Source organism: Sinocyclocheilus rhinocerous, unplaced genomic scaffold, assembly GCF_001515625.1.
Source record: "Sinocyclocheilus rhinocerous isolate Xijiao unplaced genomic scaffold, SAMN03320098_v1.1 scaffold478, whole genome shotgun sequence".
NCBI lineage: Eukaryota > Metazoa > Chordata > Actinopteri > Cypriniformes > Cyprinidae > Sinocyclocheilus > Sinocyclocheilus rhinocerous.
This window is the reverse complement of record NW_015651483.1, coordinates 2,462,799-2,490,137: the sequence shown is the minus strand read 5'-3', so window position 1 is coordinate 2,490,137 and position 27,339 is coordinate 2,462,799. Positions and strand designations below refer to the sequence as shown.

The 27,339-nt window shown below is 36.3% G+C and overlaps 1 protein-coding gene and 2 pseudogenes across 1 annotated transcript; all 3 read left to right on the top strand.

The window, feature by feature from the left end:
• LOC107712837 (cadherin-15-like) overlaps positions 1-4,073 on the top strand; it is a 17,422-nt pseudogene extending 13,349 nt beyond the window's left edge.
• Positions 4,074-6,689: 2,616 nt separating this feature from the next.
• LOC107712896 (desmoglein-2-like) lies at positions 6,690-17,160 on the top strand (annotated as a pseudogene).
• Positions 17,161-23,022: 5,862 nt separating this feature from the next.
• Positions 23,023-26,959, top strand: LOC107712897 (transthyretin-like). Its single transcript, XM_016518290.1, has 4 exons — positions 23,023-23,117; positions 24,420-24,559; positions 24,998-25,133; positions 26,630-26,959. Exons 1-4 carry the CDS (start codon positions 23,034-23,036, stop codon positions 26,735-26,737), a joined length of 468 nt encoding a protein of 155 aa, XP_016373776.1. The 5' UTR covers positions 23,023-23,033; the 3' UTR covers positions 26,738-26,959.
• The last annotated feature ends 380 nt before the right edge of the window (positions 26,960-27,339 follow it).

Below are 27,339 nucleotides of genomic sequence, written 5' to 3'. Positions count from 1 at the left end.
TTCTCTCCTAGAAGCGGTCGCCGGTTTCACCGCACGTGCTATTAAGCTTCCTGGTCGCTACGTCACCCTGCCCGTGACGTCTCGCCCATCCATTGGACTGATTACACACGTGATTCAGAGCCGGTCATGCTGAAGGCGTTCCCAAAGTGTTCTCCGATGCAGCATCTCGTTCCCTCGAGGAACCATGGTTACATGCGTAACCTGAGACGATTTTTTTACATTTGTATTGAGGTGTATTTAAAGGAATAGTTCACCCAAAATTTTTAGAAAGGAAAAATTTAAATCGCATCATATGACCCCTTTAAAACATCAATAATCCACAAGTAATCCACACAACTCCAGTCAATCAGTTAACATCTTGTGAAGCGACAAGCTACGTGTTTGTAATAAATTAATCCATTATTAAGATGTTTTTTTAATTTAAACCATTGCTTCCAGTTAAAATACGAGTTATGAAGTGAAAAAGTCTTCTCGCCTGAATCAGGAGAGAAATATGCACAGTTCAAGCACTGCTTATAAGCAGAAACAGGCCAGCACAGTTATTTATGAACTCTGTGGATTTATGGATTATATATTTTGGCCAGAAGCGATGGTTTAAAGTTAAAATGCATTAATGATGGATTTTATTATTACAAACACACAGCTTTTTGCTTTACAAGATGTTAACTGATTGGCTGCTGCTGTGTGGATTACTTGTGGATTATTGTGAAGTTTTTATCAGCTGTTTGGACTCTCATCCTGACAGTACCATTCACCGAGCAGGGGCCGTTCTAGACCACAGTAACTAGGGGGGTAAAAATTTTTACAATTTAAAAATTAATTTTAACCTACTTTAAGTATTATTCATTCAGTCATTTTTCACCATGTCATGTTTCACTGCAATCTCTAGAAACAATCTATAAAAATTTCAACTAATATTAATGTTTCATCATGTTTCATTTATTTGACAAATAATTTTGTATTGTAGTGTCAGGGGCATCATTTTTGAGAGGGAACGAGTGAGGTGGGGGGGGCTCTCATGCTTGTCATGTGACACGCAGCAGCCACAATACCACTGTATAACTGATATAGGCTTATGTCCCTACTGAAAAAACAAACAAACAATAAAACCATCACAGAACATTTTTATGGTTTCCACTACAAATACCATTACAAACATTACAAACCATCGACTTTTAACCATTAAAACCAACCAACAGGGTCCATTACAGTTTCCAGTAAAACCACTACAAGTCCCATTATAACCAGTAAAACCATTACAAATTTTGTAATGGTGTATATTGTTTTTTTCAGCAGGGGTTTTATTTTCATTCGAAATATTCAATATATCATGAAATATCTCGATTCTCAAATATGTTTAAGTAAATGCATTTTACACCTTTGTAGATTATGTTAGTTGATCTATAATGGGCGATGGGCAAAGTAGCCTAATAGTGTAATCTATTAATTTTGCATAAAAATCCGTCTTTTTACTTAAGTAACAGATATGAGTGTCATACCATAAAATAGTTTTAATATGACTGACTTTGTATTTAATGTGAATTTAATCAAAACATTTTAAGTTACTAATTAGCCTATAACACTTTCATTTTACAAAAAGAGAGCAAAGAACCTTTACATTATCAAAGAACATTTTCACTTCAGTCCAGCGAGTTCAAGCACTATCAAAAACTGCCATAATAATCTCTAAAGCTGTTTACACTGTGAAATTAATATCTTATTTACATTCGTACGTCTTCACTTTGTTGTTTCTGATGAGAGAATTAGCCAGAGAATTCAGTCAGCCAGTGCGCGCGGTGACGAAACAGCGTGTTTCAGCGATGACTCATTTGAAATACACAAAATAATGATCTTTAAAAAAGCATCATATGACCCCTTTAAAAACGTGTGTCTCTGGCTCTGTGCCAGCCAGAGAACGCAGATTTGAATTTAGCAGCTGGTGATGTTTTTCTTTTTTATATATATAGTTTACAGGACAAACTGCACATTTAACGCAAAATGGTTTGGTGTGATATGATTCCAAATTTAGGGGGGCCAAGCTTGTTGACAGGGGGCACTGCCCTCCCCCGCCCCTGCTGCAGAGGATCTATTGGTGCGGAAGTGATGTAATGCTAAATTTCTCCAAATCTGTTCAGAAGAAGAAACAAAACTCATCTACATCTTGGATAACCATAGAAGAAAGCCACACAGATTTGGAGCAACATGAGTCAATGATAAAATAACTTTAATTTTTGGGTATACTATCCCTTTAACACTGAATGAAATTACAAGTAGAATGACACTTCTCCTCATTCTTTTGCAGAAATCCAGGTATATATCGGAGAATGATTCTCCAAAGCAAGGACTGAAGCACTATGATTATGAGGGTGAAGGATCTGTTACCGGTTCCATTGGGAACTGCAGCTTCATAGAGTCTAATGATTATCTGGAGTTCTTGAACAACCTGGGTTCAAAGTTCAACACCTTGGCTGAGGTGTGTGGACTCAGACACACTGACCCAAAAGTTATTGTTAATACTGTTGAGACAACACCAAATGCGGCTGCATCTTCCAGTCACGTGACCAACATTGTCCAGCCCAGTCCTGAGGAGATACCTGTTAAAACCCCACTTGTCCAAACCGAACCTAATCAAGGTATTGTCATACAGGAGCCTATGTACTATGGATTCAACCAGCCAATGGCAAGCAATGTTTTGCTGTCAGAGAATGGGCTTGGCCAAGGAGTGTACATAATTAATGGAACTCTAGAATCTGGGAGAATTCTGACTCAAGGTAACGGCCATACACTTGAACATTTTGGTAGTGGACAACAGGCTGTTCTAGCAAACAACATAATTGGTGATTCAGTCTTGTACTCACAAATTGGACCTCAAAGTCCAGTCATGTTTAGGGGAATTTAATCCTGCTGTAATTCAGAACCTTTCACCAACTCCAAACCTTGTATTGATGCCACAGCAACAATTAGATCACTGCATGTAGATGTTCAGATCTAGATGTTCACTGCAGATGTTAAGAGAGAACGGGCAGGGTAGAGTAACTCTTATAGATGGTTCAGTAAATGAAGGTAAAGTATTCGTTGGAGGTCTAGGTCCAAGTCATCGTGATATGAGCCCTCAACTACTTTACCCAGTAAGTTCTCAAGAGTTGAGTGGAATGGTACATATGAACCAAACAGTAGTTGATGGCTCCCTTTCCAGTGCACAGAATGAAGGGGCCGTAACAATTGTAGAAAGTCCTGTCAATGGAAGCAATATATTGATAGGAGGCACAGGAACTCCAAACCTAGTGACAGTGCCTCAAACTGCAACTGGTCAGGGAAACAGCCAGCTATTAGTAAGTGGTCCTTACCAGAGTGCTTCAAAAAAAGGTGAAGAGAGTAGACTACTGGTTAGTGGTCATTCTATTCTAGAGGCTCCTGTTGGTAGAGGTAATTTACTGGTTGCAGGCCCAGATCAGTATCCTGTGTCTATGAGTGCAGGAACTCCAAACCTAGTGAGACTGCCTCAAGTTGCAAATGGACAGGTAAATAACAGTCAGCTATTAGTAAATGGTGTTCAGAACATTGTATCAGGGAAAGGTGGACAGAGCAGACAATTGGTTAGTGGTCCCACAGTTCTAGAGGGTTCAAGTAAGCTTCCACTTGCCATGAGTCCGGGAGTACTTAGTCCAGTGGAACTTCCTCAGGCAGCAAACAGACAGTTATTCCGTTCGACAGTGTCCAGAGTTCTGACTTCAATGGTTATGATGCCAAAATCCAAAGGACTTGCAACAAATGGGCAGCTGGACATTGAGCAGTGATCTAATTTTTGGTCTAGTGGCATTAATACCTCATTAATTATCAGGATGGGATTATTCGCAGAGAAGCACATAAACTATTTTAAGCATGAGATGAATTAGAAGTATTCAATATTAAAATGACAACAATAAGTGAGTATGAGCATTTTTAAGAATTGTACATTTTTCAATATTTACTTGGCCTGGGTGGTCTGAGCCTATTTCAAGGTCAATATTGTTAAAGGGGTCATATGATGCAACTTCAAGTTTTCTTTTCTCTTTGGAGTGTTACAAGCTGTTCGTGCATAGATAAGATCCCTAAAGTTGCAAAGACTAAAGTCTCAAACCCAGATTCAAATGTGAGTTTTGAGCAGTGTAGAGTAGTGCTTGTTGTTTGTCGTTTCTCTGATCACAAATGCAGACATGGTTTTATGTTGACGCGGCGCGATATGCAACGCAACGCAACATGTATAAAGACAGTATAAGTCATTATAATCAGTAATTATGTCCCCACTGGATGCAACAAATGCCTAGTTTGTAATGGGTTTTATTGGTTTTGTCTCGTCGCGCCGGGACAGGGCATCACAGTATGGTAAGGGACGTAACATTTCCGTCACACGCTTGAGGTATTCAGCCAATCACAATGCACTGGATAGCTGGCCAATCAGTGTACACCTCGCTTTTCAGAACGATCAGCTTTGTAAAAATCAACACATTTCAGAAAGGCGGGGCATAGAAGAGCAACAATAATGTACAGTATGTGGAAAATAATGTGTTTTTTGAACCTTAAACTGCATAAACACGTTGCATTACACCAAATTCACAAAATAATGTTCTTTTTAGCAACATCATATGACCCCTTTAAACATGTTGCATTTTGTTTTACATCTTAAATCTACAGATAAGATTTCAAAGAAAACATTAACACATTAGACATACATTGTATAGGGCAATAAATAACTTGATTAACAACATAATTTAACAACTGAAAAGAAAAGAAAAAACTAAAATTATATGGTATACTCTGATTATGTAGCATTTAATGTATTCTAAAGCTTTTATTTCTGTAAATCCTGTAATCAAATTGTATTATATTTAATAAAAACAAGGTGATTGATTTAAAATTAGTGTTGATTATTATTAGTCAGTTCAGTCACATGATCCCATGGACTTCCATTATATTTGCATTACTGTGAACAGTAGGGAGGAGTCGATGTTATGTCCTGTGGAATTCATACCACAGATACTACTGTATTTAACATTTCTTTCAGTATTTTAAAATGTGGTTTCTCTTTGGATTTTTGTCATTAGTGAAGGTACGACTGTGGTTTACTACTCTGAGATTAAAAACTTAATTTAATGTTAAGTTGTTTGTAAGATGGTCATTCTGTGTTTTTAAAACAATGTTGTCTTGTGTATGGTAATAATGTTTTTTCAGTAGTTTCAAAGACTAAAAAATACTCGTGGTGTTTTACTCTTTAAGCCATTTCCTGAACAGAATGTTGGAGTGAGCAAGAATAAAGTTATAATGACTAAAGAGCAGTCCATGAAATTCTTATGTAACCCAGATAAAGATAAATAATTAGATTTTCCCCCCATTTATGCTTAATTAGGCAAACATCTCTTTAATTATTTATTCAAATCATTACTCCAGGTTTAATGTACACTAATTATGTGTGTTGTGCATTGCATAGCTGTGCATTCAGAAGCTTTTACCTCTATTGTTACTGCTGCACCACTATAAAAGCAGTAAATAAAAAAAGATTCTAAATATTAAATATAATATTACACATATTATGGCTAGAGTGATTTTTTGTGATTCACACCTTCTAGTGGTATGAAACTGTATTGATGTTTTAGCACACTGGGGTGTGTTTCCCAAAAGCAACTATGGTCACAAGTTGCGTCGTTACCAACAGAGTTCAATGGAACTAACGACCATAGTTAGCCAACAGTGCTTTTTGGAACCGCACCCCTGGTCAGGTGTTTCCTTATTGTTTATGTTTTGCTTGGGGCGGACTGCATTTCACTGAGAGGTGTAGCACATGAACTTGTAGCACAGGTGAATTCTCAAAGTTCTTTAAAGTGTTGCCAGTCTATTTAGTGGAACACAAAAGTATTCGAACACATAAGCTACACTAAAAACTGTATAATTATTTTTGCATAATGTAGCAAAGTATCAAACCAAGTGCCAATTGATTTAGTGAAATATTGCTTTTCAGGCAAAACAACTCACAAAAAGAGGTTTGCCCGATTTCAAATGATAAACAATGCTCAATACTGAAGTACTGTGACACTTTGTGTGTTTCAAACATCTGTGAACATGTTGATAGGTAATGTGATTCTCTACACCTCTGGTCACTCTAATAGGACATCTGTGTGAACTTGAGGAAAACTGACTTCATGCAGCCACTAAATATCACCTTGCTAAAAGTCATAGCAAAAATGACTCCAAAAATGTTCGTTTGGTTGATTTTTTTTTTTTGCAATATGCACAATGATATTCCTACATTTTAAGTTTAAGTGTCTAAATACTTACTGGGGACACTATAGTTTTCATGTTAACGCACACTTACACATCTCACATACCGCTGCCACAGTCGCTCTATCTTGAGTTTACAGTTTAAATCTGTTGCATTACCTTCCTTTATATAAATGAAATTGGAATATGTTAATTTAGTGCCTGATTTATTCAAAGAGTGAATAAAAGCGGAGAGTGGAGAGAGAGGTGGTAGGGGGCTCCTCCACAGCAGAAAAGTCTCACGCCTGGTTGTGTACAAGAGAAAGTGCTCTTTCAGATGCCCCACCCAAAAAGTGATCAGTAACCTGCCCCCCATTTCCAACCCTCTACACAAGCACAGCTCTGATCAACAGGTCAGGACTTAGACAGAAGGAGGACGGGAGAAGATACGAGAAACAAGGACTGACTTCTTACATCTGACCTACAGCTCTCATGTCTCCCATTTGGCTTGGACGAATATGTTTGGTCCTGCTGCTGTGCAGGACTGTGGTAAGTGACACCGAACCAACAGGTGTTTTGGCATGAAATGAATTGAATATTCAGCTCAATTGTGTTTTTTTCACACATATTTAAGCAAATGTAATAATTACAGGTACTATGCATACCATGCACACTTGCTGTTTCTGATCACATTAACTCCTAAAACTATTTTGTTTTCTTCACCAGAAACAATTTCATTTTATTTAATTATTTTCATAAAGCTTTTGAATGTGAGAGTGTTGAATGGATAGATTTGGTCTGATCAATTCAGTTTGATCTGATTATTTTGTTCACATTGTTATATCCTTGAATATTATAAAGCAAGCCACAACACTGTAATAGTAAAATTAGTATCATAATAGTCACTAATTGTTGTGGCCTTTTGCTTGTCGTCGTATACTAGATTTATGTTCATTAATTCTTAATTTCAACAATTTTTGCTATTTTAACCACTGGAAGACAGAAGCATCTACCATTTGTTAATATGAAAAACGCCTGTGGGCAGCATAGTCTCAAGTTTAAATCTGCACTCTGTGCTACAGCAGCAGGTTCTTACAATAGACAGCATCAGCATATACCTCAGCATATACTTGGAACAATGTGTACTAGTTCAGTTTACAGTAAAGAGGAACGGTTTACAGTATGTATATATATATATATATATATATATACATACACACACACACACACATATATACTGCATATATATACGTTTGGTTAGTATGAGGAAAATTTTGATTTAAATGCATAGCTTAAATGGGCTGCATTACCTGTTGTTTTTAGGCAAGCAGATCCATTTTAACTGACTTTTTCAATTCTGTTCATTCATATGCTCATCTCTGGAGTGCCATGATGGCAGGCCATAAATAATTCCCAAAAGCATTTGCAAGCATAGAGAGAAAGTATGTAAAAGGATACATAAGAACTGCTTTCACAGGGTGTACACCAGTGCTACAATAATCCATTATTGTTAGCATTTGTACACTTGAAAAATAGCAATTGGATCTATTTTCATCAGCCATCAACAGTTGCCAACCATAAACAGTTGACACTGTAGATAAAATTGCCGTGACTAGGGATGACAAGGTCATTAAAATGTAAGAAGATCAAATCTCAAAGATCTTCATATGAATTGTATAGGATTTAATATACAGTACATTTAGATGTATATTCTTGCTACACTAAGGTGGCACCCTCTCAAAAGGTACTAATACGTACACTTTAGGTACTAATATGTACATTTAAAGTACTATGTCCCTTGAAGGTACTAATACGTACTTTCATCTACCACCCCAGTGACAGCTTTGTACCTTTTTTCTGAGAGTGTATGTTATCTTTCTTTTGATGACAATACAGTTTTATTAAAAAATTATGAATTTGTCATAAGGATGGTTAATAAGAATACTGTATTTATGGTAAAGAAGTAATGTCAATGCATTGAATATACTTAATGTCTAACATTCTGGAAAAAAATCTAATTCTTTAGGCATCGAGAGCCAACAGCAGATCTAATCGAAGGAAACGGGAGTGGATTCTTCCACCAACAAGACTTTATGAGAATATTGACTACACAAAAGAGGAGTTTGTGGCAAAAGTAAGCATTTTTACAGCTTTTTCTCCCCCTGCACATAACCCAAAGACATATTTTGCATATGCTTGCACTGTGTGGTCCTTATGTCAATCTTTTCTTGTTTGTGCTATCATCTGAAAAACTTGAGATCTGGACCTACTGGTTCTTAAAGCTTCACCTTTTCACCTGTTTCATAAGCTGCCCTACACCTACTGCTCAATATATCCTTCTGAAACTCAGCAAAACAAAAGATGATAAGAGTTTTAAAAATATATTTTAGTTAAACCTGATATTATTCTACAATCTTTATATTTTGTATACTTATATTTAGTAATTTAATTCACTTAAAATTAAGAGCGCATACAGTATTTCTTACCTACATAGTATTTTAAAATGTATGTTTAAGTTTATTAAGTTTTTTAACGTGCCTCTTATTCCTAGAATTTTTTCATACCACTGAAAAAACAAGAAGGTCCTCATCAAGGCATACCAGGATAATGGTCTGTTATTGATACGAATATGTCCTCTATTGAGACAATTTATGACAAAGCAACAGGGGTACTTGCAACATGCAAATTTGTGTGTTTACCAATATATAAAAAACATATATAAATATATGTGTAAAAAAATGATTTACACATAAATCCAACAGAAACTCCACCACAATCTGCATATTTTTAAATGCTTGAGACAGTCATCACTACCTGAACCTCACATCGACTGGCTGCCGCCTATGTTTTTTGCTTGATATTTGCATAATGTGACCTTGCCTTTGCATTCGCATATTTAAATACTCAGTATTCACAGGCATTCTCAATATTGTCTTGCTTTTTTAGATCCGATCTGATAAAGATATTAACTGGCAGATGGTGGAATATGGACTAACAGGTCACGGCGCTGACAAGGCACCCTATAACTTGTTTGTTATCAATCCTGAAAATGGCTATGTTAGGGTCAACGGCCTGCTAGACAGAGAGAAAACATCCTTATACAATGTGAGTTGCGCCCCACTTTTGGGTAATTCATTACAGACATATAAATGAGATGATGATTGATATAATGACTAAATTAAGAGACCTTGATACACACATATTGTTTTTGTTCTTCTGTAGCTGACTGGCATAGCAAAATTTCGTAACGGATCAATAGCAGAAGAAAACATTGAGCTGAAGATCAAAGTTGAGGATCAGAATGATAACCCACCAATATTCAAATTACAGACGGGATTTGTGAGGGAAAGCAGCAAGATTGGTGGGTTGCATTTATTACCATATTGTTTTTATGTTTCCCAACTTCCTTAAGTTCTCACAACATTCTCTGTTGTACAGGATATTTATAAATTAAAAATATAACACTACAATATTTACTAGTTAGTTACTGCTCCAATAAGACTTTACCATTTTTACCCTTATCTGACAGTCCCCTATTCTATATACTTTATATAAAAATGTTATATTTTTCTGTCATCATGCTTGTGAAACAACAGGAACACCTGTCATGCAAATAAAAGGTACTGATGCGGATGAACCGGACACTCTTAATTCCAAAATAGCATACAGTATATTAAGACAAACCCCAGCCGAATCTGGGCATACGTTCTCCATTGATAAAACAACTGGGATAGTCTATGTGAAGGAGAAAACCCTGGATCGAGAGGTAACTGATGTGAAAACTGGCAATGTATGACATTCAAAAGTTCATGAAAAATGCAACATGATGCATTTAAATCCAGATTTATAACCAACTGTCTTTTACAGAGACACGACAAATATACTTTAATAGTTCGGGGAATTGATATGAATGGAGCTTCGTCTGGCAACACAGGAACAGGCACTGTGCAAATTCATATTTTGGATATAAATGACAACGTTCCCACTCTTGAGAAAGAAGAGGTAAGATCTTAAAATATCATTGCCTGCAAGCTGTGAACGGCAGGATTATTCAATTACATAAATGTATGTAATAAATAAATCCCTACTATAGTAGGGATTTTATTTGTCAGTTGGTGTCTTTATCTCTGTTAGTATTCAGGCAGTGTTGATGAAGGTGTGATTGATGTGGTTGTCATGAGAATTAAAGCCCTGGACAAGGATCTGGAATTCACTGATAACTGGCTGGCAGTGTTTGATATCCATAAAGGAAATGAAGACAATCTCTTCTCAATCGAAACGGACCCTAAAACGAATGTGGGAATTCTAAAACTTGTCAAGGTACCTGCAAACGCCTTTTTCTTTATTATGGACATAAACCTTTAATAATATTATTTGTTGAGGGGTCAATGACACACATTTGTCCTTTCTATTAATTGATAAAAAAAAAAAAATTGCAATTCATACAAAATATCAGTGTGGTAAAAATGTCCTGATATCATGAAAAAAAGAGAAGAAAAAACTCATTAGGGATGCAATTCTTGAAAAGAAAATCTTAAGTAATCTATTATTATTTCTTAAATAAACGTATATATGATACAATTTTCTCACTTCTTATTAATATTTATATTTAAACATGCCTATTATGGTTTTAAAATGTCATGTAGTATAACTTCCCAAAAATGTAATTATATTTATGAATTAGTAATTCATGATTTTAAAAAAAAGTTTTTACTTTGAAAGATATAAGAGAAAACATCTAAATATAAAAAGAGCAAATATATTTAAAAACTTTTTAAAACTTAAATAATAATTGAAATGTACACTCTCATATGTAATCAAGGTGTGAGAAAATAGTTAGTTAGAAAATGATAGTTACACCACATGATATTTTCACTTAAGTAATTAAATTGAAACTTTTCTAGTAAATGGTATAAAAGTTTTTCAAAACCGTATTAAGCTCTTCTAAGAACTTGTCAAATGTATTTTAAACAAGATTTTTTATTTTCTTCATGTGTTATTGACTCAGAGACACTTACTTGGTATCTCCCGTCAAAATAACCTACATTATGTATCTTATTTATATCATTTTTTTTTTTTTCCCTTTTCCATGCCTATCTGCCTCTCTGAAGCCTGTTGATTTTGAAAAGGTAAAAGAATTGGACCTCAGTTTGGTCATTTCAAATGTAGCTCCTTTCATAAATGGAAGTGCTTTAGAGCTGGACGTTAATCTGGACAAGGATTTAGGGGCTGGCGCGGGCCTAGGAGCTGGAGCTGGAGCTGGAGCAGGGGCCGGGGCCGGGGTGGGAGCAGGTTTGGGAGCGGGGTTAGGAGTAGGCTTAGGTTTGGGAGTAGGACTGGATGCGGGACTGGATTTGGATGCTGGATTGGATGTAGATGCTGGACTGGATGCTGGATTGGATCTGGGTGGTGGAGTGAATGTGGGAGTGGATGCAGGTGGTGATGTTGGGCTTAAACCTGATGGTAAGCCTGGAGTTAAGCCTGGAGCCAAGCCTGGCCCCTCACCTGGTGTCAAGCCTGGAACAAAACCTGGTACTAAACCATCTGGCAAACCTGGATCTGAGCCTGATAAAAAAACAGCTGGGAAAGGTTACCCAGTTAAGATCAGTGTAAACAACCTACCCGACGGTCCTAGCTTCTCACCTTCTGTGAAAGACTTCCCAGTGTCAGAAGATCCAGATGATCTTCTCTTTTTATATGGGAAGTCGTGGCCTAATGGTTAGAGAGTCGGACTCGTAACCCAAAGGTTGTGGGTTCGAGTCTCGTACCGGCAGGGATTGTAGGTGGGGGGAGTGAATGTACAGCGCTCTCTCCCACCTTCAATACCACGACTGAGGTGCCCTTGAGCAAGGCACCGAACCCCCAACTGCTCCCCGGGCGCCGCAGCATAAATGGCTGCCCACTGCTCCGGGTGTGTGTTCACGGTGGGTGTGTGTTCACGTCTGTGTGTGTGCACTTTGGATGGGATAAATGCAGAGCACTAATTCCGAGTATGGGTCACCATACTTGGCCACATGTCACATGTCACGTCATGATGAAGATTTCCCAATAGTGCTGGGAACGTATGCTGCTTTGGATGGTGACACTGGAGAACCAGCTGAAAATGTGAGGTGAGCTTTGATCAGTTTTTCAAGGAAATGTATGGTTACCTTGGATTAGGGCTGCACGATAAATCGCATGCGATATTTAACGCGCATCTTGTCAGTAAAGCCGGTTCTTTAATCAGCGTAAATCTCCATCACGTGCGCATGTTTTGCGCATGTTTTGCGCAGCTTGTCAGTGAACAACGGCTCTGTGTAGTTAATGCTGCTCCATGTGAAAGCCCGCACGTGATGGAGATTTATGCTGATTAAAGAACCGGCTTTACTGACAAGATGCACGTTAAATATCGAATGCGATTTATCGTGCAGCCCTACCTTGGATTATTAATCATATTAATGCTTATATATACATTTATATATATAGAGAGAGAATTATATTCATTGATTTTATTTGTAAATAATGATATTGTTGATTTCCATCATTGCTATAATTGATGCAGTTTATTGATTTCATTATGCTTGTTTATACAGAGGCCTAATAATCTTTGATCAGTTAATTCCATGTCATTGTTTTCATCATTAATTGAACATCCAGGTATGCTAAAGGTCATGATCCTGATAACTGGCTAACCATTGATGAGGAAACTGCTGAGATTAAACTGACAAAGGCTCCTGATCGAGAATCAAAGTTTTTGGTCAATGGAACCTACTTTGCAAAGATTATCTGCATGACTCAAGGCAAGCATCAGCATTTGTGCCAAGTTTTTTGTGGGGGTTTTCCCACTAAGATGAATTGAATATGAACTCCAATATTTGTCAGAAAGTCAAACATTTAGTTCAAAAGCGCAGAGAAACTACTTACTTAAACCTGTTAAACTTCTTTCGAAAGTATTTCAAAAGATTTTCGACTGACAGTCCTTAATTGGGCATTTTGTAAGTACTATAAATATAATTTTTTTCTGGATGGGTATTTTTTGTGTAAATAGGATTGGTAAATAGCTAAATTAAATAATAATATGCTGTAAATATGTAGGCCTAAATGTTAATAAGTATCTAAATATCGTTATTTAAATATTTATTTATTTATTTATTTTTAGTTTAGGTATAGATATACGTTTTCCCTTAAAATATTGACATATTTTTCTTTTATTTGTTAGATGTGCCAGCTAAGACAGCGACTGGGACAATAGCATTAAAGGTGGAGGACTCGAATGATCACTGCCCCACATTGACCAGCACCTATCATCAAACTTGTGATAATAATAAAGTGGTAAATGTCACGGCTTTCGATGGGGATGCTGATCCAAATGGAGCACCTTATCAATTTGTTCTGATAGAAGAGGAAAGTGTGGGAAAATGGGAGATGGTGCCTATAAACGGTAAAGCGAAGCGGGTTTATTCACTTAAAACACACAACTAACACTCAAATGCAATGTATATGAATTACTAGAGTGCAATTCTCTCTTATTTGTAGGGACAACAGTAAGCTTTCATGCACTGGAGGCTTTGTGGCCAGGCATGTACAAGCTGGCAGTGAAGGTCTCGGACGCTCAGGGTCTGGCCTGTCCAGACCATCAAAAGTTTGATGTAGAAGTTTGCAGCTGTGAGAAAAAAGGCTCATGTGGGCCGAGACTGGCTGCACAGCGTGGCTTACCATTCAAAATTGGAACACCAGCCATTGGCTTGTTCCTCAGTGGCACAGCTTTGCTCCTGTGTAAGTTATTAATGTGTTCAACACATTCATACAGCTTGACATCCTTATAGTGCTATAAAACTCTTTGTTCATTGCATTTTCAGTGGTACCCTTCCTCCTGATCTTCTGCCAGTGTGGGACCGTGAGTGAATTCACAGATTTGCCCTTTGAAGCTAAAGAATCGCTCATTGCATATCACACTGAAGGCATAGGAGAGGACAAGGTAAAATTTATTCAGATGCAAAATTAAAATTAGAACTTGGTTTTATATCATAAAACACACTTCGGTTTTACAACATGTACAACATGAATTTGTATACTGTAGGAGGTTCCTCTTCTCAGTAGTCCTGTTGCTGTAATAGACCAAAAACAACTGTTCCAGGATGGAACAGTTTCCAACTATGTATCCAACAATGTATCCTCAATGCCCTTTCAACCAAGTGTCACTAATGAAAGCAGAACATTCAACCAGGAAATAAATGAAGGGTTTACAGAAACTGACAGCAAAAGGTTTTGGTCCCGGCGAAACACCTTTTCAACAGCCAACCAACGCAACAGTGCTCTCTCTCTACTCTACATCGCTCATGTTTGAAAAACAAGACATTTATGAGGATATGGCAGTGGGAGATGCCTTTCTCAATGAATATTTCTCTCAGGTATGAGATTAATTATTTATATTTAAGTTCATACAAAGTCTGTGGAGCACAAAAGGGGATCTTGGCCAAGTTTTAAAGAAAAATCAACACCATAAAAGTATCATAAAGTAGTCCATACAACTTATGCACCATATTCCAAGTCTTCTGAAGTAATACAATAGCTTTTGTGTGAGGAACAGATTAAATTTTCGAATGTTATTTGATGAACATCTGTCCAAGTTCTTCTTGGCACTTAAATGAAAATAGCAACTTTTGAACAAATTGTTCTTTTTAAATCAAGCCCCTTTCAGTGAATCGGCTGATTCAGTTTACCAAATTTGAAAGATTCATTAACAAATGGTTCTTGATTTTACCTCACTGAATCACTTTCACTTTTTGGCCTGGAAGATTATCTTTAAATAGCCACGTTTCCATTGCCCTTCAAATTGCACTAAATGAAATTGAGAACTGAAAAAACATGTCAATTTCACAAAACCTCCCATATATTGCAAAAAAGTTTTTACGCTCGCACGAGGTGGTTTTTTCAGGCAATTTGAAAAGGAATATATCACAAAACTGCAATGGAGAGTTTTTTCACATTAACAGATCACCTGGCCTATGTAAAAATCATATGATCATTTTTTAATGTACTATAACCTCCAAGAAACATCTCATACGTGGCTGCTCTCAAGTATAAAGGGCTTTCCTTGCCATTAATTCTTTGAAAAACCCATCATTTACACTGCACACGTACATGGTGCATTACGGCTCCGACATGGCCACTCTAGTCAGTGTTTGTGTTTATACCAGCTGCGCCACAACACATTTCAGAAGCGGCTCCCCACGCTACTTCACTAAAGATACATGCATGCGCCTCCTTAGATTAAAATTAATGGCTTGTAGTGGCTGCAATATACGTAAACCTACCAACATCTGTCGCCATGACTTGTCGCATGAGGAAAAAAATACATTTTAGTCACATAACATAGGTTAATGGAAACACTGTGAATTCACAATATGTTTTTTAATCTACATTTATAAAATATCACAAAAGTTTTGCGCAAATCTGTAATGGAAAACTGGCTAATGTTGGTCTGTTCATCACACAAATCTATCATATGACTTTGAAAGACTAAGCCATTTTTATTGTACCATTGCGGGGTTTTTTTGTTTTGTTTTTAGACACCCCCAGCCTCATTTACTTTCATTATATTGAAACAAGTGGCCACACTCTCAAAAAAAAGCTGTCACTGGTGGTACCTTTTTAAAAGATACTATTGTACTATAAATATGTACTATTTAGGTACTAATATGTACACTTTATGTACCAATATGTGCTTTCATAGTAGTAATATGCACCTTTTAGGGGTAAAAAGAGTACAAAGATGAAAATATATCTCCTCAGTGACAGCTTTTGTTCCTTTTCTTCTTGAGACTGCAAGGTATTCTTCAAAAATTCATATTTTGTGTTCAATTAAAAAAGGGGTATACAGGTTTAGAATTACATGAGGCTGATTAAATGACGACAGAATTTTCATTTGATTCTTTATTGCAGAAAGCAAGCTGTCTTGCAGCGAACCCTCCTCTGACAGATGGTCTTCTGTTGTATGAGTATGAGGGTCGAGGCAGCCCGGCTGGCTCTGTTGGTCGTTGCAGCCTCCTTGAGTCTGACAATGACCTGGAGTTCCTCAACAACCTAGGGTCAAAGTTCCTTACATTAGCGGAACTATGCCATCCTCCAAAGCCTCCTGTACCCCCTCCCAAAACTGAGCAAGTAGTCGAATCGGTTGAAACCAGCTTCAAAACCGAGAGCTCTGTCAGTACTAGCACCATCCAGGTTACCAAAACCATCCCACCTCCACAAGAAGTACAACAAAGCTCTGTTACCAAAGTTGAGACGGTTAATAAATCAGCCACGCTTCCAAGTGCAAAAGCAAGCGAGATGCTTTTTGTGCAACAGCAGCCTCTATTCTACCTGGTGGAGCAGCAAATACCAAACACAGTTTTTGTTGAGAGTCCCACTCAGGGTTTGTATGTAATAAATGGGAACCCTGGGACGGACGGTTTGATCCTCCAAGGCGGAAACATTTCACAGGCGACTCTGAGCCGAGGACAACAAGCAATGTATGTGATTAATGGAGCCCCTGTAGCTGCTAATCAGCCGATACAGCTGCAAATGGAAGGACAGGAACAGGAGACTCTGCTGGGATTTAGCCCTGTCTCATCTCCCATCAGATCGCCTGGCGGCGTGCTGCTAATGCAGACCCACTTTCAGGAGAACCCAATGCAGGGGGCGACCAGCAGACCACCAATCTTGCTTGCTGATGTTCCAACACTGGGCAAACAAAAGAAAAAGAAGACACCAGCTGAGCCACTGGGTACTAAAGAAGTGGCGCCTAAAGCAAAAGACACTGCGGCATCTAAATAAATATGAGAAGATCCAAGAAGATAAGCCCCAAAGACAGGGTACAAAATTAAATCCCATTTGAGAAGGGGAAAAATGATAGATAGATAGATAGATAGATAGATAGATAGATATGGAGGGACGGACAGATAGATAGATTTGATGCTCAAGAAACATTTCTTATTATTAATGTTGAAAACAGTTGCTTAATATTTTTGTGGAGACTGTGATATTTTTTCAGGATTCTTTGATGAACAGAAAGTTCAAAAGAACAGAATTATTTGAAATAGATTTTTTTAAACAATGAAAAAGTATTTACTATATATTTTTATCAATTTAATGCATTGTTGCTGAAGAAAGAAAAATTCTTACAAAAAAACATACTGACCCTTTTGAACATAGATAACATATTGGATCATATATTTGATGGAATAATTCCTCTAATTTTCATCCAATATTTTTATGTAGTACATATTTTGTGCTTATTTGTTGTACTTGTGAACATGCCAGCATCAAAATGTACATGAGAAGCACAGTGTATTTCCACAAGAGTGGCTGTTGCTGTCTATGAAAAACATAAAATTAATCACTCACGAAGTTCCATTTTGGTTGATGTCTGCGTAAAAAACAACTCCCCCAGAGACAGCCAGTGTCTGTCGGTCGAAAGAAATCAATGCATGACAAGAACAAATTGACTCAAAAGCAAAGAATCTTTTTTTTTTATTATTTCTGAACAGATAAGATCATAGACTTAGATCAAAAGACGTTTAACCCTGAAGCAAAAGGCTGCTTCTCTCTCAAAGAATGTCAAGAAAAAGTAAAGAACAATCTTGTGAAGCACAACTTGAAAATCCAGCTGCTTTTTCTTCAGCGGAAGTTACTAATTGTCAATAATGTCCTTGCTAAAAGATCTCTCACACTGTTCATTCAGTCAGAGAGAAGTATGTGTCTATGCAGACACCATCTGGACCATTTGGCCTTGAGGTTCATCTGTGTTCACATTGACAGATGTGCATGTGGCCAGATGTTCTGACAGCTGATGGAGGAATCGTTTGAGGGACAGTGATCAGTAAAGAACACTATGTGTGTGAGCTGTGTTACAGATGGAGATGGCCTGTGGGATGAAACTGTAAAATAAGCAAAGGAAAAATAAGAAATCCAAGTAAAATATGTGCACCCAGGATATGAGAGTGTAAATCTGACTTGACCACGTCCTCTTGCCGTTCTCATGATCCTTTCTTGTTATTTCTCTATTTTAACCATCAATAAAATAACAAGGCTCAAACTTATTGTAAAATTAAAGAAAAAATGCTATGTAACGTTTGTCAAAAATGAATCCTTTTTTTTTTCAGTTTCTTTTTTCCAAAATGTATTTTTGTACAAACTGACTAATCTGTTTTCTTGTTTAATTACATACTGATAATTTTGGTGATTATCCAGTGGTGATTTATTCTGCCTTAATGAAAATCTTTAATAATGGGGATTTTTGACAGTAATAATAAAGTCCTTTAACACCATTTCTGCAGTCTTGTTTTTCATTTGTTACTGTTGTGAGTCGTGTTGTCAGCTTGACAGTTTTCTTGTTAACCCTGATGAGCAGTTTAAAAAAAAAATAAATAAATAAATCACATTTTCTCCTTTCACGCTACTTGCTGAAACCTGCCTTACCAGCATTTTTCAAATGCAGTCATAAATTTGCAGTCCTCACGCCACAGGGTATGAGCTGAAGAATGAGAATGACAACTCAACTGAACATTTTCAGCAAACTTAAGGCTTAGTCACTTAGTCCAATTCTCACGCTTTGCCCAATTCAAAATGAATGATGAGAATCACTATAATAAGAGCTTTTTTTTTGACAGTTTACTTTAGTCATGTTAAAACTTAGACTGTTTAACAGAAATTACTGAGCCTGTAAACAAGCATCATGGTCTTATAGTAAGTTGGCATATTCTCATAAGACTATTAATATAGGCTATGCATCTTAGAAATTAGGTCGCACAGTTGTTGGGTGCACTCTTTTGTCTCTGTCTTCAAGTCGGTGAATCGTCCTCCCTTATGTGTAGCGTTAGAAAGTCTGATTCATTAAAATGAATCTGTTCAACCTCTCACGCGTGTTGCAATGTAACGTCCGGTTCATTCTAGTGAATGGATTCGACCTAAACCATTTGTCTCTCACGTGTAGCGTTAGAAAGTCTTTTTTTTTATTCTAGTGAATCTGGGCCTCATTTATAAAATGTTGCGTATAAACTGTCCTAAATTTGTTCTAAGATCATTTCTCAAAAGTGCGTAAGTGCGATTCAGAGAAAAAACGAACGTGAGCACAAAAACACGTGCGTACGCCTCTCTTCCAGATGTGACATTTATAAATCGCAAATGATCTTGAAATTGTGCGCAGCTGACTGGTGTCAGATCTCCGCCTTGTAAACGCCCCTTAATTAATATCATTACCATATAATAATATATAATAATAATATTCAAATTTCTATGGTTGAGAATGACCAGCACAAAGAAAAAAAAAACTTTACTGAGTCTGAAATTGAGGTCCTGCTGGCGGAGGTAGAGGTTCGTGCGGGGACGCTTTTTATTTAATAATGTGTAATTATTCTGTGGAGAAACAATGTGTGTGTGGTTATATTTTTTTCTATTGACCATTATCAAAATTACTACTAGAAACAACAGAAATAATCATAATAATACTAATAATAGTAATTATAAAACAATTAGGTTTCAAAAGTAAGAATAAACTACGAATTCAAGTAAAATTTTCAGTCATCTTATAAAATCACTTGCTATGACAACTTATAAAAAGTTTAGTATCATGAAATTATTGCAAAACTTTAAAAAAACATTATTGAAAGAAAAATTGGACGTTTATATCATAATAAAATAAATTATAACACGATTATGGTCTCCGGTCTGAACAAAACCCGCATGTGATTTGGCAATTCTTCATATTTACACAGTTTACTAATGCTGCTCAGACATAGGCCTATTCTTATAGGCTACACAGACAAAACCGTCGGAGATGCGTTTATGCGTTTTTATTTTACGCATTAGTAGTAAATCAAGACTTCGCAAGTTCTCTTGTAAAATAAAATAATAAAAAAACAACATGGAATAAACTGTGTACAGAAAGCGAGTAAAGAACTGTCAACATTAGGTTACTAAAAGTTTAATCTCGCAAACTCCCGTTAATAAAAAATCTGACTACACTGTACAATTAATATCTTACACTGCATCTTTGTTGTTTATGATGAATTCGGTGCTTGCACGTACACCGCTTTTATTGTTATTGTAGCTTAGTAGATGTTCAAATAGCTGCAGTACTCCGACTTTGCCACAAGGAAAAGTGCGTACGCCTGCTCAGACCCTGACGTGGCGGTAAGTACTTTTTCACGTCAAAGACCGTTTTTACAAATATGAACGTTGCCGTGGATTTTATATATATAAAATATTATATATTCTCTATATTCGTCCAAAATAGTCTTCTCTCTCATATGTAGAGTTGCAAAGTCCGTGATCGTCCTCCCTCATGTGTAGCGTTAGAGAGTCTGCAAATCCTGGAAAATATGCGTTGTAGTCCAAACGAGTCGTTCGTTGTAGTTTTTGAAAAGTGATTTCTGTTAAATAAAATATCTCCTTTTGAATTGGACTTTGAGCTTTGTAACTTTGCAGATCTTTTTTATGCTCAAACAGCAACATTACAGACTAACTAAAGTTGAAAAAGTGAAAAAGCATAATAGGACCCCTTTAAAATGAATCTGTTCAACACGCATTGTAACGTCCAGTTCATTCTAGTGAATCGATTCGTCCTAACTGGTCTTCTCATGGTGGATGTCATGACTCATTATAGTGAATTGCTTCATTCACAGATTCACCAAACTATTCCCTAGTTCGACCTCCACACATTGACTTAGTTATGTGAATTATACATTTTATTGAAATTAGAAGGCCTATTTAACAAATTCAAGTTTGATTATGTCAACCTAACTGAATTCATTAATTCAGATGAATAAATTAATTCAAACCCCAACAAACAAACAAAAAAACAGAGAGTAGCTCTGATTAAATTACAAATGACATTATTGGATAGTTCTTCTTTTCACCCAAAAATAAAAACACTGTCCCTCAAGTTGTTCCAAACCTGTATGAATTATCTTTCTTCTTCTGAACACAAAAGAAGATATTTCGAAGCATTTGTGTAGGGGAGACCGGGTATGGTTGTAACACTTTTTGTTTCAGCATCTGTAACTCGCAGAATTTTTGAGCTAGAGTGCTCAAACGTTTATACAAAGCACCCACATTTGTTTACTATAAGGAACCAATTCAGACCTCTGCAAGAATATCACAGCCCTTACAAGTTGATGTCAAATACATGTGCCTTTGTTACAATCTACCCCACTGCTGGGGTATGTTGTAACACATAGCCTACTGGGGTAAGTAGTAACAGTTAGACAAAATAAGCAAAAACAGCAGCCACCCCATGAAGTTTGCTTCAAAAATAGGTTTATTGAAACAATCTAAAAGAACAACACAAAATAATGTCTCACTTTTTGTGACTGACCACAGCTCAAATACACTTTCTGTGTGATGCAGGAGTGTGTGTGCGTGTGTGTAAATTAGACTAGAACAAACTTCCTTAACTGTATTTATGCTTAATGAACACTCAACTCCAGTGTGCTAAGGTAAAGAACATGTAGAACATAAATTTGAGTGTGCAATTTGTGTCTATGTATGAATGTTGGATTCAGAGACTGCATAGGGCACATTTTACCCACACTTCCTTTGGCTATGAGCTTCCAAATGGCTCCATATAGACAACATGAAAGTTCTCAGTTGTATGTAAGTGGATGCTTAAATGTGTTACAACTCACCCCACCCCTGTCATCCAGTGTTTAGTTAGCTGTATTAAGCACAATGGTTTGAAATTAGCAGTTTAAAAATGCATCACATTTTGCCTACAAATTGCCACAAATTTATTCGAACGCAATATGATTTTATCTGCAACGGTTTAAGTACTAAGCAAAATGTAGTTTGGGTCAAAAAAATTTACATTCTTACATCAAAATCTTTTTTTCTCTTTATAAAATGTCTATACCTATTTATACCAATTTATACCTATATTATATTTACAGCCTTGACAACCATTCATATAAGATCGGGGAGGAAGAGGGTAAATAATTAAATTATCATAGGACATCTTTTCCTTTCCATGTTACTGCACTGTAAAAAATGACCGTGAATTGAACAGTAAAAGACTGTAAAAATGCTACAGTAAAAACCTGTTAAATGGTTAACGGTAAATTCCCCTACTATATACGGTGAAAAACTGTATTGGACATTACATGTAATTTTACGGTAGTATTCCATTTTTGGAAGTGAAAAAGACCGTATAATTTACAGTGAATAGCCACGGTTTTTTACCGTAAATTTTACGGAATTTTTTTTACAGTGTGTGCCTAAATAATGTAAGTTTTATTTAAAAGAATGAAACAAAAATGAGACTGAATTACTTCTGTATGACCCAACCATGGTCCTGTTATGAATTTGATAAGAATCTATTCGCAAGAAAAATTATTCTCCTGTTCTCCGCTTAGGGATTTAATGCCTTTAGCAATACAGCTAGCACATGAAAATATGTGAAAAACAAGCACGTACCCGCCTCTCAAGGGATAACTGTACACTTTTCTTTGAACTGTCAATAACAGCTCAGACCCTCAAATCTGTGCTGCCTAAGAGTCTGAACTAAGGTCCTCAGAAAGTAAACAAGCAATAAATCAGATCTCTCACAGAACGGAGGAACTTTGGGAATTAACAATCATGAAATGCACTAATTCCAAGGACAGGAGGGTTGTTTAATAGATACGGGCAAATGCCCTTGATTGTTTCCACTGGATAAACCAAATTGTATGAAGTTACTGATTCCCCTGTTTATTTACTGTGTCAACAGGGCACCGCAGATACCCCTTGAGTCACCTGATGACAGGGTCGGCAGCTGAATAAAGGGCATTTTGGGTTTTTATCTCATGCAATTGTGCTTTAACATGGCTAAAGCAGTGATTTGTGTTCTTCTTGCATCTCTCTTTGCCTGCTGTAGATCTGCACCAGTGGTAAGTTCAATTGCTTGTTGTATAGAATAGAGCTATATAACAGGAACTTACATATTTTCAAAAGCAATAAATATGACATTCAGTTTCGTTAAAGTGACCCATTCAAGGCTAAGAGCAAGTGCAATTGTATGAATTCTCTGTATGTCATGAATAATATCTTATAGAGAGTTCTGACTGTGTAAATGGAATTTATTATTTATTCATAATAAAATCTCCCATAAAAATCCACTTTTCACATGCAGACTGTGATGACATTTCCATAATTATTAGCATTGCAAACCTCGCAAAGCTTTTTATTTGTTAAATTCTTCAGATATGGGGTGCTGTGTGTACATTAATGAGGAAAAAAAATTAACTTAAATGATTTTAGCAAATGGCTGCAATATAACAAAGAGTGAAAAATTTAAGGGGGTCTGAATACTTTCCGTACCCACTGTATATATATATATATATATGTATATTATGTATGGCAAATTTGTCCAATCGCTATTTTTCTTCCCTCATTTGTATAGAAATACTATCGTGTATTTTTTAGTTTCGCTACTGAAGCAAATGGGAACACAAAAAAATATATCTGTTGTAGTATCTATTCAGCACTAAAAATTTACCAAACTATGACAGCTTCCACTTCTGAGAACCACAAAAATGTGAATTATATGAGAGATCACAACTGTCTTCCTGTCAGCCATAGGCTGTGCATACAACTAAAAAAGGCGGTTAAGGTTCTTAAGAATAAGAAAACTAGCCAATAAGAATTGCTTTCTGTTTGATTTTGCATGTTCAGGTCTTTGGAGGAGTGAATTTTGGAGAGAGGAACCGGCTGAAATCTCTTACAGCACCTTTTAGTTATATTTAACTTGGCAGTGACACAAAATCTATGAAATGTATATGAAAGATAAAATGTCTCCTAAATTGGCCCCTTCTGGGTGAGACAAGGTACTTTCAGTTGTTGGACAGGCTAACATATGGGTCACAATGTTATCTGCGTTCTGCCATACTACAAAGTGCTGCAGTAAACTCTGTACTGGGAAAACACACATATACACAGCTATACGTCCAGGCGGTCACTGACCTAACAAACGGCTTAGAGCTGATACAGCTGCTTCCATTATTTGACTTTAGCAGATGCTTTTATCCAAAAGAAACTTACTAGGAATACAACAAAGCCATTCATCTAAAGATAAGATCATCCCAAGCACAAGGTTCTATTTCCAGACCTAAATGAGATACAGAAAGACTAAGCACCATGTTTAGACTGAACTAAACTTAGGAGCATTTCTATGCACATTGACTGTGTTCCAGGCTTTTCATGGTGGTTCAGATGTTCTCTGCCCTCTGACAGTAAAGATCCTGGATGCTGTGAAAGGGACTCCTGCTGGAAATATAGCTCTGGATGTCTATCGCCAAAATCAAGGTGGGACATGGGAAAAGATCGCCAGTGGGTAAGATCACATTAGCCGTCATGCTCTATGAAGACTTTTGATGCAAATATATAATTATATTAATAACATTAATTACATTTCAGATTTTTCATCTGACCTAATTAGAACCCAGTGGACGATCCATAGTAATTCTGTATTATCCTCGTTGAATAAAAGTATTAATTTATTTATTTTTTAATCGTACTGACCTGAAACCTTTGAAATACAGTTTGTGTTTTATATATATATATATATATATAAATATATATATATATATATATATATATATATATATATATATATATATACACACACACAGAGTTTCTTTTACTGTGGTTTTGGCTTTGTAGGGCAAACCGCTCTGTTCTCTATTCTGCATATTTTCATTTTAGTCACATCGTCATGGCTCCTCTTTCCTGTCACTGTCATTATCATTAATGAGCTCTTCCTCTCACACAGGAAAGTGGACATGACGGGAGAGGTGCACAGCTTGATCAGCGAGGAGGAGTTCACTCCTGGTGTGTATCGGGTGGAGTTTGACACTAAAGCCTACTGGAAGGCGGAGGGTCGTACACCTTTTCACCAGGTGGCCGATGTAAGTAATGCTTTGATGGCACTTCTATATTCATGAGCATTTAATGGTTGCTAAATTCCTGCTGGAAATATAGCTCTGGATGTCTATCGCCAAAATCAAGGTGGGACATGGGAAAAGATCGCCAGTGGGTAAGATCACATTAGCCGTCATGCTCTATGAAGACTTTTGATGCAAATATATAATTATATTAATAACATTAATTACATTTCAGATTTTTCATCTGACCTAATTAGAACCCAGTGGACGATCCATAGTAATTCTGTATTAATGTTCATTCTGTTTGGGCTCAATTTGACCTCAGTAATTGCATTTGTAAAATTGATAGTGGGGTTAGTATTGCTATCTAAAACCATAAAAACTGCAAAAAAAAATAATAATAATAATAAACTGTTAAAATGGGCTAATGGTCTCTCTGGCCAAAATAAAAATAAAATAATAAAAAATTGTTAAGTTAAAAGTAAAAAATTTCAGTTAGTTGCTAAGACATTATTTGTTTAGTTTGTTGAAGTACTAAAATAACAAAGTAAATAAACTAAAACTACAACAAAATTACAAAAACTTTAAAATTAAAGCGAGAACAGAAAATATATAAATACAATCTAACTTAAAAAATATTAACAAAAACTATAGTACATGAATGACACTAAAATAACACTGATTAATAGTATGATTTGTCCTGAAATCATACAAATTTATAGGAAACAGTAAAGCATTTTTATTATTTATTTTTGTATAAAAAATAATAGTTTGTTTTAATGCTGGCATTACTGTGGTTTTGTCTTTGTAGGGCAAACGGCTCTATTCTCTATCCTGCACTTCATTTTTAGTCACATCCTCATGGTTCCTCTTTCCTGTCAGTGCCATTATCACTAATGAGCTCTTCCTCTCACACAGGAAAGTGGACATGACGGGAGAGGTGCACAGCTTGATCAGCGAGGAGGAGTTCACTCCTGGTGTGTATCGGGTGGAGTTTGACACTAAAGCCTACTGGAAGGCGGAGGGTCGTACACCTTTTCACCAGGTGGCCGATGTAAGTAATGCTTTGATGGCACTTCTATATTCATGAGCATTTAATGGTTGCTAAATGATGGGTTATTGTTGTAATCAAGGCACCTAAACCACAAGAATTTTCATAGCCCCCTTACTATTGGGACTATTTTTTATTATTATTTATAACACCAACCTACTAGATTTGCATAAGGCCGTTTTTTGCAGCAAATATGTGTATATTAATACCATGAATGATTGTCTTGGATGTGAACCAAGAGCTATATTAACTGTGGGGAGGTAAATATTTAAGATTCTATATCTTGTTTTCTATAGACACAGTAATGGACAGTTTTAGATAAGAGGACAGAGCATTCAAGGACAACACCTGCATACATGCACAAACATACTGAGCACACAGGCACTGACAGATACACATGTATGTAAAGAAACTTTTATCTTCCAGATAAGCTTTGTGTTTCTCAGTGGTTCTTTGGGGTTTTTTGCAGGTGGTGTTTGAGGCTCATGCCGAGGGGCATCGTCATTACACTCTGGCTCTTCTTCTGAGCCCCTTCTCGTACACCACAACAGCTGTGGTCGTCAAAGCACATGAGTGACAGCACACAACAACCTACACTGAGAAATTACTTTACATCCAGGGTCCAACATTAAGTATTTGCCACACCTTGCAATGCCAGTTTGATTGATAAAAGTACTTGTCAAAAGTGTTTTTGAAAAAGTCTCTTATGCTCACCAAAGCTGCATGTGTGTTCAAAAACACCAATATTGTGAATTTTATATATATTAGTCACTAGCCATTACATTTTTTGCATTGTTTTTTTTAAATAAATGCAGCTTTCTTGTATTCTAAAAATCTGTTTTGAAAATTGGTAACACTTTACTTACAGCCTTTAAATATCATGCATTATAATAGTAGTATTAATGCATTAATTATGTATTGTGATGCATCATATATGATCTCATAAATACATTATAACTGTGTACATAATACAAATACACTTATCTATTTATTGTTACATCTTTAGAAAGTATAATGGATTAAAACACATGACAAACAAATCTTTAAATTGTACAATGCAGTTTGCAATTATTTATGAAATGATATAATGCATTACAATCTACATTATGAATACTTTTATAATGCATTATACATAAAGGCTTTAATTCAAGTGTTACCAAATCATTTGTACGGTATATA

What these genes read in the sequence shown, in the direction of transcription:
- LOC107712897 (XM_016518290.1), top strand. Translation starts at nt 23,034, where the DNA reads ATGCAATTGTGCTTTAACATGGCTAAAGCAGTGATTTGTGTTCTTCTT. An exon ending in GCTGTAGATCTGCACCAGTG is followed by an intron (nt 23,118 to 24,419) that starts GTAAGTTCAATT and finishes ACTGTGTTCCAG; the next exon opens with GCTTTTCATGGTGGTTCAGA. An exon ending in TGGGAAAAGATCGCCAGTGG is followed by an intron (nt 24,560 to 24,997) that starts GTAAGATCACAT and finishes CCTCTCACACAG; the next exon opens with GAAAGTGGACATGACGGGAG.